Here is a 14,168-nt window from a genome sequence, read left to right as displayed (position 1 = left end):
CAGCCTCATGCAACTGTACCAGCATGAGCTGTGTAAGTCCTGGCCTAATGCTCCACTGAACTAATCTAAGGAATGAGAACTTGCATGAGATTCCTGCTATCAGCTTGTTTAAACAGAGTCCAACTAAAAAACACAGAGCAGGCATCTTCGATCAACCAACCATTGACCAGCATTCCAGAGGAATCACAAGCTGTGTGTGCAGTCACAGTATGTGGAGGAGAACTGTGGAGAGGCTTGCAACTTCAACTTCAAAGTTAAATATGGGATTTTCAAACTTTTTGATGGCAAGGTCCCCCAAACAGGATGATTCCTTACAATATAAAAGGCAATTATGGTTTTATGTAAAGAATGTGAGAAATATTGAGTGTAATATATGATTTTTTATTTTACGACACTAAACTAAATGCTACGGAGACCATTAACGGGGTCATGGTAATTGAAAAGATTATGAAGGAAAAATTATATTCCATTGCTTTAAAGGAGTGGTTGATTATGATTTAACTCTTCTAACTTTAGTTAGTGTGTAATGTTGCTGTTTGAGCATAAACAACATCTGCAAAGTTACAATGCTCAAAGTTCAAAGCAAAGGGAGATATTTGCTTTTAAAGAAATCGCTTTTTAAGGACTAAATGGCTGGTTGGGACTACACGACATTCCTCCGGGGTTAGTGACATCACCAACCCTAAAATTTACATAAACACCGCCCCCAGAACACGATTTATAGATTATCAAGACAGAATATGCTAATTAATGACTAGAAGATAACTACACATAAGCTACATAAATTCATCAACTAACCATTCAGAAACGTCCTGTTACATTCTACATGTTGTCACTTCTTCTTGAGTCTCCCCATCATTGTCTGACTCCGATTTGAACATAAAAGGCTAAAAGTTTTTGAAATTTTCAGTGCATGTCGATGTGAGGTAAATGGACAGGAGCTCTTGAAGCTCCGCCCTCTGTGCCGGGAGCAGCAGCTCATTTGCATTTAAAGGAACTGACACAAAAACAGTGCGTTTTTGCTCACCCTCAAAAATTTACAATTTTAACATGCTATATAAAAATATCTGTGGGATATTTGGAGCTAAAACTTCACATACACACTCTGGGGACATCAAAGACTTATTTTACATCTTGTGAAAAGGGCATTATACCACCCCTTTAACATTCGCTCGCAAAACTTCCTTGCGAGTGAATGCTAAAGTTTTGCGTTCTCTTGCAAAAGTTTCTTGAGGAAACGCAAAAGTTTTGTGAGCGAACGCAAAGTTTCTCGTTTAAACACGAAAGTTTTACGAGCGAACGCAGTTTCCCAAGGAAACGCAAACGTTTTGTGTGAATGCAAATCGTCTTAGTGAAACGGAAACGTTTCGCAAGCGATACAAAGTTTCGAACGGCATAGTTTTTATGAGCGAACAAGTTTTTTTTCCTCCATCTCATGTTTTTTTCATCACCATCTCACTCTGGCTCTGTAATATGCAGATTTGTTTTTAATTTCTTTCTAAAAGTAGGGCCGAATGAAAGTAGTATCAAATATAGTAGTTTTTGGTAAACAAGCTTAAAACGTTTTTTTTATTAATTATATTACGTTTCCACATTAACATGCTAATGTTGTTAGCCCTAAAAATGCATTTTGTAAAATCTAAATTTCCACAGACCCCTACAGCACCCCAGCTTGAAAACCCCTGGATAAAATAACCACACATGCAGGTGGAGGTCAGTTAAAAAAAATCATATTTAATTTGCAACAAATTTCACATCAATCTTTTTTATATTTGAAGCTTTTTTTTAATGAAATAATTTTTAACCTAAACAATAATGAATTAATTGCCAATAGGTGTGAATTTGACCCTTTAAATTGTCAATTTTGGAAACAAAAATGTAGCATTTGTTTAAATAACACTAAATAAACGGGTGTAATAACACTTGGATATTGAGAAGAGGCATGAGCATTGAGCACCTTTACTTCTTGACTGTACAGTGGTCAAAGATGGTAAGCAGCTTTACACAATGAGAGGCAGTTTAAACTCAATTTTCAATTTTACACAATTGATCAACATAAAAAAAAAAAAAAGAAGAAGTGCACCGGGACAGATTGGGACAACAAATTCAGTACAATCGATTTAAAGGCAGGCTATGGGATAAACAAAGCAAACATCAGGGGGATTCAATGCTTTTTAAATGAAAACTTTACAGTATTGCCATAAAATATTGTTTTCCCCTCCCTGGGTTTATCCAGTGCAACATGAATCACAATAATCCAAACAGTACATGAATCAAAAATTAAACATTTCTCTTTGAGGGAGTTTTGAATATTTTTCACCATAAGCGAAACGTAAACTTATGACTCCAGTAGTCATTTGGCTTTTCCGCCAAGGACAATTTAACGGCATGATTCAAAGGGGGACACAGCATACCAATGAACAAATTAAATACACACTTTATGATAAAACCTTTTTTTGTGCCAAACTGCAGTCTGCCACAGGCAGGCCTGGCGTAATCGCTACACCGCTAATCGCATCCCCTGACGGAGTGAACGTAACATTCCCTTGGAAGAGGGAATTTGAAAATAAGTTTTCAAATAAAAAAATACCCTCATACTTGGCCATTTACAACTCATCTGCCAAACTAAATCCAGAATGCAAGCATATGCATTCCTCATATTAAAATAATGACTTCTTTCATCTGTTAGCCTTTGCACATGGCACAGCCGACTGTATGAAGCAGTAGCACTTATATAATATGCAGGTATTGTACAATTTATTTACACATTTACATAATGAAGTTCAGCAAAAAGAGGCAAATCTTACGAGTTCCTTATTCATTTCCTGGCTGGAACGAGTCTTGATGCTTTTTCCATTGCAAATTTACAGAATTCGTCAAATCTTCAGATGTAAACATGTCACGGATGTCAAGGAGAAGTGATGTCTAAAGTCTAACATAAACCATTTTCCTCCTTTTTGGAGGACCAGATGTCGATGGAGGATGTGATGCGGCCAGTCCATCGGGTCCGTGTGAGAGGTGTGAGAGGTCCTGGACTGTCAGAGAGATGACATGCAGAAGAGGACAAACTCGAACCTCTACCCTTTTCTCTGACAGAATAAGATGAGTGTGGAAACATGGAGCCCCTCTCATATCCCATTGGCACTCATCTTGGACTTCTGTGACAACTCTGCCTCTTTAGCCTGATGGGACAGAACAGAGAGTGTTGATGTCCAGCGGCTTCTAGAACTTTGACCTTTTCTGGTCTCATTAAACATCACTGTAGAAGCTACTTTCACACTAAATCTAAAACAGTTAAATATGAGCTTTAAACATTTATTTATTTAGATTTTTAATATAAGGCCCAAACATACATGAATGAATGAATGAATGAATGAATGAATAATTTAAAAAATATATATTTATATATAAGGGAATACAACGAAAATAATTAACTTTTTTTTAACATTATTTTTGTTTTATATACAGGAATAAAACAAAAATAATTAACTTTTAACAAAATTTAATTCCTGAATTTATTTTTGTATTCAATTTTTTAGTTTCTGTATTTTTTAAATTATGCATTTTTTTATTTTTTGGGTTCATTTTATAAAATAAATTTTTTAATATTTATTTCTTCCTACATGCATTTGTTTCCATATTTATTTGTTTTTACTTTTCCATGTGTAACATGGAAATCGCGAGCCCGACGTCCCGGGCTTATTGTGTTTTTCAGTCGGGCAACCAAATCAAATTCCTCCCTTTATTCACATTATTGACTAGTTATTTTAAGGAAAAATATGACCGTGCAAGTTTTTGATCGTGCTGATTTATCCGCAGCGCAATTTCTCGTGAATCTCCGTGCCTGTTTTAAGAGAAACACGTGATCAATAAAAATGAAAGCTCCACTTTCACATGAATGCTTTACTTTGCGTGTCAGAATGTTTGAATCCGTGTGCTAACGCGCTATCACTGTAAAGCTGCTTTGAAACAAACAAATCTGTATGGTAACAAGCTCTACATGAATAAAGGAGACTTGATCATCATACATTCTGCTATATAAACAGCATAAAATAATTAGAGAACTCTAACACTTTTAGAGTTGTCAGGCTTCTCTGGTTTATGGCTGCTATAATTTGAGCTGCCACAAGGTGACACTGTTTTCAAAACTCCTGATGCTTAGAATCTTGTACCGGAAAAATCAGAGAAAAGTGTCAAAGCTTCAAAGAGTCCTTATTTCTCCATCGCTCCTGCATCCAACTGCAAGTTCTGAGGTTTCGGGAAGACAACTGGTGCTTCCACCCCTTGTTAAGCAGTGCCGTTCTCAATTTATTGTTGCTAAGTGACAGAGATTGCGTGCGCAGTGGAGAACATTGCGAGCATTGTGTGTGCATGTGTGTGTGACAATGTTAAGAGAAGCATGGATTTATTTCAGTTCGACTCGGCCCAAAAAAAACAGGTCAGGATGAAAACGTTTTTGATTGATGTTTTAACCCCTAACCAATTTTCTACATTAAAAATTGTCTTTTTATTTGGGCTAGTAAAATTAATTTCGGGCGACCAAAATTTTGCGAGCCCTGAGGTAAATGCATAAATTAATTAAAGAATAAATAAATAATTAAAAGTTAAAAAGATATAAAAACAGAAAAAAAGTAATACTAGTAAATTCAGAATTAAATTTAATTACAAATGAGTTATATTTGTTTTATCATGTTATTTATTCCTTTATTTATTTTCCTATTATTACATTTATTTATTTGTCTACACATTTATTTTAAACTTCAGGTTTGGGCCTCCATAATATTCAAATTATTTCATAATATTTAAATGTTAAATTAAACCTCTTAGAATATTACGACAACCGCTATATAAAATATTTTGTTTTAATAGTTGATAGAAATTAAACAATTTTCCCAAGGGAAACCTTGGAAAAACATCTATAAATGAAACTTCTGACCAAACAGTTGCCTAGTAACATAAAAGCAGGACAGTCCGATAAAATATGCATAATACTGAAAGTTATCTAGCAAAAAACACATATTGATGACCCTTCACCTTTCAATAAACACACATATATTTATGTGTTCAACGCAACATCTTGTTTGACACACTTACATGTATTAACTGAGCTTCGGGCGATGGCATGTCCAACCCTCTGGGTTTCTCCATCAATTCTTCTGACTACAACACAAAAGAAGTATTAGGAATATCCTAAATTAAATCTATTTGTAAGCATTTCTCCTCTTGGTTATTGTTATACAATGCCTTTGACGCATTTGAAGACATTGATTGATTGATTGGTGACATAATAAGAGTCCTACCTTTCTGTCCTTGATGACAGGAGCGGAGTCCACCAGCACCTCCACTGAGGAGGACAGTGGGTTCCCTTTGGCTGCGGTTTCAGCCTCCACAGGAGGAGTGGCTTTCTGTGACACGGACAGAGAGAAGGTGCTCATTGCACATCAATCCATAACAACCATTAGCATACAGCGATAACATATCAGCCGTCGCTTATGCAGCGATGTGCCAGTCTGCATTTCCTCCTGATTAAGGTCTAAGCATCAATTGGTTAAGGTTTCAAAGGTCAAAGGTAATCCGAGGCAAGAACTGGGGCCATTTTGTTTTTAAAGCAGATAGTAAGCAGTTGACGACTGGTTTAGAGGTATGTGTATATTGAGTGTTCACCTCCAGTTTGGGCACCGGTGGGATGACTGGAGGTTTAGGAGTGAGGTCCGTCAGGTACATTGCACGGGAGAGCAGCAAGAGGGACGGTGGGACATTCTCTTTCAAGTGCAGGTCCAGCCACTGAGAGACGAAGAACGCAAAAAAAAAAAAAGATCAACAAATCATCAATGATTCAAAGCAAAAAGAGAGCACACAGTGACACATAACTCAGTCTACAATATTTGGATGAAAAACATCATAAATTTTGCTGTAAGCATGGATGATGCAACATTATGATACCACGCCATCCATGGCAATAGGGTCATTCCGTGTATAATCAACCAAATTTGGGAAACTCAAATTTTGGATTTAGTCGGGGTTAGATTGGGGGTAAAAAAAGACTTTAGAAAGATGGCAGCATCATTATTTTAATTTTGCAGAGATTGGTACGTCTATTAGTTAAATCTGTTTACTTTATCAGTCTTTGTTTCATTATATCGTGAGCTTAGAATTATATCGTGAGCTTAGAATTATATCGTGAGCTTAGAATTATAAGGTTCTATCTCCACTTTTGGTCAAATTGAGTTCTTGACATAATCTGATCCATTATTTATTAATGCCTGTGTGGTGTTATTTTTGTAAAAAAATATTTTGTTAGTAGTTATTAATCAAATAAAAAGGTTCCATCTCTCCATTGCCAGCTGGGATGTAAAACCTTTGATGCTCAATATCTCAGAACTACCCTAAACGGAGATAGAACCTTATAATTCTAAGCTCACGATATGCCAACGGTGATGGTTCAGAAATGGCAAAAAGCACTTCTTGTATTTTTTGTCTCAAAATTGCATGCCTGTAACTCAAGAAGTATTAGAGATATCTTAATATCCTTTTAGATTCTTGTGTTGAGGCAAAAAACACAAGAGGTGCTTTTTGCCCATTTTGAACTGACACCGTTGGCATATAATGAAACAAAGATTGCTAAAGTTAACAGATTTACCTAATAGACCTACCAATCTCTGTGCAAAAAATAGAATAATGATGCTGCCATCTTTCTAAAGTCATTTTTACCTCCCCTTTAATTTGGCTCCAAATCTCAGGAGACAATTGTCATTTTGACCCCCCTCTATAAAATTGTGGATTACATTTAGTAAATATACATTTAATATTTTGGCTTTCATCACTATTTATGTTTGTCTTTCTGAAGAAAAAAATAAATATTTAGGCCGGGGACCTCTGGCTGAGCAGACACGGAATGATCCATTAGGGAAATAACACATTTAAGCGTATTATTTCAAAATCTGTCATGTGTCACACTTCCAATTTGTCTACAGTCTTTAGGTCGAACACAAATATCCTCCAGTAGGCAGTTTTACAACCTAGTCAGGTTGGTCTGTGCACACACACACACACACACACACACACACCTGCTGTAGCTGCTGTCGGAGCTGATCTGTGGTCAGACCCAAAGACCTCATGCCGCGACTCCTGCAGGCGGCTTGAAGCTCCGCTACATTCATTGCAGGCACACCCTCCATGGCAATCACCTACACAGAGACAAACAGCTGACATCATCTCCTTAACATACTGAACCCAGAACATCGCTTTAAGGTCTAAGGGGCCATTTACACAGAACGGGTTTTTGGGTAAAAAAAAAATGCGAGAGTCGAGCAGTGGAATAAAAACAAAACAAAAAAAAAACATGTTTTTTTTTTAAAGTTTAACTTATTTTAAGAGTCGTACTTTTAGAATGCAAGATGCTGAAAAAGATGCGAGAGAAGTGTTTAAAGGTGTTCATCTAGATCAGGGTTCCTCAAACTCGGTCCTGGAGGGCCGCTGTCCTGCAGAGTTTAGCTCCAACAATGATCAAACACACTTGAGCAAGCTAATCAATGTCTTCAGGATCACTAGAAACTCACAGCTAGGTGTGTTTGATCAGGGTTGGAGCTAAACTGTGCAGGACAGTGGCCCTCCAGGACCGAGTTTGAGGAACCCTGATCTAGTGCATGTTTAAAGGTGTCCATCTGGTGCATGTTTACATCAAAAAAGTACCACAGCATACTGCAAAAATATGTTCTGTCTGAACGGCCCCTACACTTTAAAGGGATAGTTCACCCAAAAATGAAAATTCTGTCATCATTTACTCACCCTCAAGTTGTTCCAAACCTGTATGAGTTTCTTTCTACATATTTCAAAGAATGTTTGTAACCAGACAGTTGACGGCACCCATTGACTTCCATACTTGGGAAAATAAATACCATGGAAGTCAACGGCTAACGTCAACTGTTTAATTACCAACATTCTTCAAAATATCTTCTTTTGTGTTCAACAGAAGAAAGAAACTCATACAGGTTTTGAACAACATACGGCTGAGCAAATTTTTGGGTGAACTATCCCTTTAAGACGTATGGCTCAGTCACCCACAAGCCTAGAGCTCACAGCAACATGTCGAGTCATAAGCTCAGCTGTACAACCACTGTAAAGGGTCAGTAGCAGTTGTCTGTGTTTTTCTCACCTCATCGTCCGCCTTGATGGTGCGCAGCTGCATCATCAGCTGGAAACGCAGCAGGTTATTGGTGCCGATGGGCTGCAGCTCCAGGAGTTTGCACAACGCCACCAGCTGCGGCCGCTCCAGATGCTCCAGCGTCAGCTCGTCCTCAAAGAGCTTGGAGAACTTCACGATGTCTTTAGTGCTGGGCTGTTCGCCCGTGTGCCGCACCTATAGCAGACGAGTTAGAAGAGTCCATCACATCCAGAACAATTTCACTGCACGGGAAATGGAAAAATGGCTTCGATTATCAAACTAACCTGCTGTACATAAGTGGAGAACTTCTGAGTCTCGTCTCCTACAGCTGCTTTATTCCTCCTGGCCATCTCAGCAATGGTCTCCTGCAAGAACTTGGCCAGCTCCAGTTTAGCAGCAAGTCCCTTCTTCTGTTTTTCCTCCTGGAAGTGCAAAAGAAACAAATTCAGCAATTCCCTTAGTCAGAATCTGCAAAAAAACTTTGATTCAATGGGGAATGGTTTACGAATCAATTACATCAATTTGTTCAATTTATGTTTTATGAAAGAGGCCCAATGAATCAAAGTGGTTTCATTAGTTGATTCTCAATTTTGAAATTTGCAGATTCATTGTACACAGATTTGTTATTCTCGTGTTTCATGATTGAGGTCCAATTAATCAAACTGAACTCCTCAACTTTTGCTGTCATTTAAAAAAATAAGACATACCTTCTTGGTCTCGGTCTCAAATGTGGAAGGCAACATTTCTGGGAAGAGTTTGAGGAACACGGGGAGCAGAAACTCCATGAACGGAACGATGATAAAGACCATGAAGGGCAAGAGCCGGAACAAGTCGGCACATGTCCGCATCAGCTGTGGAGACAGTGGGACAAGTTTTATTCGTCCATAGTCAAAAACAAAATATGGGTAACTGAGTCTGAGAGAAGCTCTTCTGGCCTAATCCAGCTGAACTTTCTCTGAGGTGTAAAGCTTCTTTGTTATGCAATCCTATTTGTGTCACCTTACATTATAAATCCTTCACCAAGCACTGGTTTGTTCTAACAGGATTACCAAACATTATTACTTTGTCATAAAACTCTTATAACTTACGACACAATTTCATCTGTCAAACTACTTACATCATCTTATATAAACAAGTTGAGACTCACCAAAGAAAAACAAAAACATTCACAAAGGGTACCATGGTATTACTTGGAATGCTATGCAAGTTAATATAATTAAAATTTAGAACCATATTATAGATATCAGATTAATGACTGTACCGAAACACTTTTTTTTTTTTTAATAAGAGTAGATAAAGGAAAAATATAAAATCTTGCATTCCATGTTTGTTTTTGGACATGGCAACATGGTAATACCATGATGATATTCTTTGAAGTACCATGGCATATTATGCAAATACAATGGTGCATAAATATGGTAATCATGGTAACATGTCATACATTAAATACATTGTTGTACCCATGGTATTATAAAAGCCTACGTTATTTCCAGAGCCGGACAGTAACGGAGTACATTTACTTGAGTACAGTACTTAAGTACAATTTTGAGGGATCTGTACTTTACTCGAGTATCATTTTTGGGGAGTACTCATGACTTTACTCAAGTACATTTGAGAGGCAAATATTGTACTCTTTACTCCACTACATTTCTATCCATAACTGTGAGTACCCATTACTACTTCTTCTAAAAAATAAAATAAAATAAAAAAAAGGAAAAAAGAAACATCTTGGAAACCCTCAATTTGTTGGTTCCCTCTCAAACGTGATTGGATTGTGCAGGCGCCACTGATTGGGACAGCCTATCAGCAATCACCTTCAGCTTTCCGCCAAAGGTCAACTCCATTGTCAGATTTAGATAAGACGAAACCATGGACGAAACAATGGATGAAGATGCAGCAGGTCCATCCCGGGAATGTGCCAACCCGTGGCCCACCACGCCAGACTATTTCAATTTTCTGAACAAGTTAATGATAGTTTTCGCTTCAAGTGTTTGCTGTGTTTACCAATGTAAGCACTGTGGCAGTAGTAATGCAATATTTAGAAAATGTACTCTTGTACTCTTGATACTCAAGTACTTTTAAAAACAAGTACTTTAGTACTTTTACTTAAGTAGACATCTGACTGTAGTACTTTTACTTGTACTTGAGTAAAATTTAGCAAGGGGTATCTGTACTTTTACTGAAGTAATGAAGCTGTGTACTCTATCCGCCTCTGGTTATTTCTTTCTTTATATTGACATGGATATAAGAATTGTGAAGTTAGTAAGTGTAATATAAGATTTAGCCTAAGTACTTCCAAAAACTTGAGGCTCCAATAATATTCCTTATGATGGTGACAATTTCCCAAATGACTGCATCTCTCAAATCTTGAATTTCAAAAACTTATTTTGTTTCCAGTTAATTTTGTTAATAAACATTAATAAAGTTATCAGATGTTATTCAAATTCAACGCACGCTCGCATATCATGGCAGTGCAAAGAAATATGACTAATCGGACAGATTGCTACAGCAGGTATTATTTAAATTAACTTGGAGTACCACTGAAATACATTATGGAGATATATGATTATCATTTTCATATCAAATTACCATGGAATAATAGCTAATACAATCACTCTACCGCGCTAAAACAAAGTAAAAACATCTTAATTCTGATTCTAATATTTGGTCCCGAACATACCCTCCTCCTCTCCCTCCTGGTGAGCAGCTGCCCATGCAGTAACCTCCAGACCATCCTGCCAGCGATTTTGGTGTCGATGCCAAGAAGGCGGAAGCCATGATAGTAATGCTTGAGCTCATCCAGAACTTTCTGTCCCAGAGACTTTCTTGGCACTGCTGGTGGTGCTGGCAGTGGTTGAGTGGCAGAGGCGGCTGGGACAGCGTCACTCTTGATGGGTTCAGCGGTGTCCTTCGCCTCTTGCAGCCACGCACAAGAACTGTGGAGGGGACGTGCAGCGACGCAACCAGGGCGGATCAAGCTGGATGTGTAACAGGGGTACAGAGGCCTGGGACACCTGGCTGTGACGGCAGCCTGTCCGACGAACTCTGAATGATAGCGTACGCATGCAGTCGACCGGAGCGAAACACTGCCGTGTCTTTTAGAAAGCAAGTAGGATCCTCTGAAAGAAAACGAGAACGGTGAGGTGTTAAAGCATGAAGAAAAGAAAATATTATATTTAGAATATTTAAGGGATGTTCTATGCTCTTGATTACTACAGAAAATTATTTCAACTTGTTCCTTAGTTTGTATAAACAAGCAAAATTGTGACAGTAATGTACTTATAAAGGCAATTTATGGAGCAAGGTATTGAGCTGAGAAAAAAATTACAGTTTAAAAAATATAGGCAGAAGGTTTTAACATTGCATATGTTAACATGAAATTAGTTTTGTTAAAATTGCTTACAAGCCTTTTCTGTTCAAAGTTATATCCAATCTTTCAATCAAATCATGATCATATAAAGACCATAAACCTGGTAACTTTATAATTAGCCTACATGCCCAAGGAAGAATAATCCAGCATCAGGAATTACATTAATCAGCCTAGAAAAGTATTCACATGCCTAAAATGACTTTACAGGTCAAATATATTTTGAATGCAAGAATTAATATATATATGCTTTAACAAAAATACAAGGCAAAATTATTTTCTATGGTGACAGCACTGTTTTAAACCAGAACATTGCTTAAGTCAGATGAACAAGACATGTGAAGTGATTACATGGTGTATTTGGAATAGGAAACAAATGTTTCGCACCAATAACATAAATGATGACCTCACCTTGATCTAGTTACAGCGAGAAGCACCTGTGAGCTGAAAACTGCCATTTTGTGACTTAAAATTGGGTGTCCTGCAGAGAGAGAGAGAAAAAAGGGCCAATTTTAAAACTTCAGGCTGTGTGCTCCGGAAAGTAAAATACATTTCTAAATCTGTACAGGTATTAATGTAAACACTGTCAGTTATATTTTGTATTTATTCAATGCAAACACTATGGGGAAAACTGACTGTGTCTGTAAGAATCCAAAACACTTTGGTGGAATCTAGACTAGTTCAATTGTGAGATTAAAAACCAATGAAATGGTTGTCACTATAGGAGTTATTGTTGCTATATTAATTAACAAAATAGATTTACAAATAGAAAAATAGCAGATTCACAAACAAATGTAAAGGGATGAATGTAATCTATACAATTAGATTAAAAAATATTAAAGAGTTTTAAAATCTGATAAACTTGAGGGACAAATCCTGTGAAACTTAGTTTTATTTTAGTTAATCTACTTCCTGTTTCAATGTACTTAAAATTGTTTTGTGAAATTACACTTTATTGCAAATAAATGTAAGGAGTTTCACAAAAGAGATTTAATCAGATCTGCGCATGGGTAACTGATAAAATCTGATTGTCTGAACTGAAGTATTTATGAGGAATAGATTACCTTTCCTTTTTGTGAATTTGTTTAATTTCTGTGAACCTTATAATTGCTATTATTTACTTGTGAATCGGTGCACATTAATCCACAAAAACTGAAAAACGTCATGTGTCACTGCTGTGTCAAAGGGATAGTTCACCCAAAAATAAGAATTCTGTCATTTACTCTCCCTCAATTTGTCCCAAATCTGTATGAGTTTCTTTCCTCTGTTGAACACAAAAGCAGATATTTTGAAGAGTGTTGGTAACCAGACAGTTGATGGACCCCATTGACTTCCATAGTAGGGAAAAAAAAAAATTCTGGTGGCAAAATTCTTCAAAACATCTTCTTTTGTGTTCAACAGAATAAAGAAACTTACAGGTTTGGAACAACATGAGAGTGTAAATGATGAATTTTCATTTTTCATCTCTAAAGCACGCTGTCGTGACGAAGCGGCGGTCGCGAGCACTGCACACAAATACTGACTCACGTGTTTATCCTCGTCACACTGCGTCGCTAAAACAGAACACAAACACGGAGACCGGCCAAAGTCACAGGCCATATTTAACTCAAAATAAGTAACGTTTCATTTTACCTGAAGGCTAGTCTCAAATTGCAACGGGGATAAATTGTATACTAGTTACGTAACATTTACGGCCATTATGACACAGACTCGACAACTATTAAACTGCACTTAGTTTTTTTTAATGCGTATGTCAACATGAACTACAGTCTCCACGTCCTAATATAATTACTCGAGAAATGTAACGTTTTAAACTATCCTAATTGTTATATAAAAAGTGGTGCGGGTAATTCAAAACAATGAAGTTTTATGACAGGCGCTGAAGGCCACAGTAGAGGCCACAGATAACGTTACACGATCACCATCTCAAAACAGTACGTTACCAGAACCACTTTAAACTATTAACTTACAGAGATCTGATCTATGGAAACAGCCGACATACGCAACATCGATCAACTTCAGACAAAAGCGATCGGACAATTCTTTTGTTTTACTTTCGTTAATGTACAACTAACAGCGGGCGGTTGCTTAAAAACAAAGAGACAACGGATGGAAGCGAAAGGATAGAGATGGTCTAACTTACGTGAGATATTGAGCATTAAACTACTACTAACCTGTAGAAAAGGGTCCGTGTAGGGCGGTGTGATGGCTGTTAGGCTGTAACCATTGAATATAGTGTCAGATCGGATGACGGGGGAGAAAAATGTGCGGCTCGACAGCGCTCCTCCTGCAGCTGAGGGTCAAATTTCCTCGGAGGCGATGGTACGGGAGAAAAACGGACCTTTTGCGGGATGTGATACTCCATTCACGACGGTATGTCACTCCTTTAAGGTTAAATCTAAATAGACTTATAAATTAATACATCCGAGATGATGTACTGTTTTGATCGGATTTTAAAAATGGCCTGTCGGGTGGGTTGCCTCTGATGCCCCGGAGAAGCCGAACGTCCTACCGCGGAGGATCATCCGATGAGAGGAGCGGCGTGATTGACAGCCAAGAGCACCAATAAACGAGCTCTACGCAATGGTGAATCTGGCCAATCCGCTGCACGGGGCGGACAGTGGAACTTCCCATGAC

The 14,168-nt window shown here is 37.6% G+C and overlaps 1 protein-coding gene across 1 annotated transcript; it reads right to left on the bottom strand.

The window, feature by feature from the left end:
* Positions 1–1,714: 1,714 nt before the first annotated feature.
* Positions 1,715–14,093, bottom strand: letm2 (leucine zipper-EF-hand containing transmembrane protein 2). Its single transcript, XM_082158198.1, has 11 exons — positions 13,706–14,093; positions 11,943–12,012; positions 10,845–11,283; positions 8,872–9,015; positions 8,449–8,586; positions 8,156–8,359; positions 7,068–7,187; positions 5,665–5,784; positions 5,301–5,405; positions 5,095–5,160; positions 1,715–3,182 (listed from the first exon to the last, which is right to left on the bottom strand). The coding sequence occupies exons 2-11, from the start codon at positions 11,987–11,989 to the stop codon at positions 3,129–3,131; spliced, it is 1,437 nt and encodes a 478-aa protein (XP_082014324.1). The 5' UTR covers positions 11,990–12,012; positions 13,706–14,093; the 3' UTR covers positions 1,715–3,128.
* Positions 14,094–14,168: the final 75 nt, after the last annotated feature.

Source organism: Leuciscus leuciscus, assembly GCF_965113295.1.
Source record: "Leuciscus leuciscus genome assembly, chromosome: 24".
NCBI lineage: Eukaryota > Metazoa > Chordata > Actinopteri > Cypriniformes > Leuciscidae > Leuciscus > Leuciscus leuciscus.
Note: the sequence above shows the minus strand (reverse complement) of the source record. Positions and strands in the feature narration are given on the sequence as shown.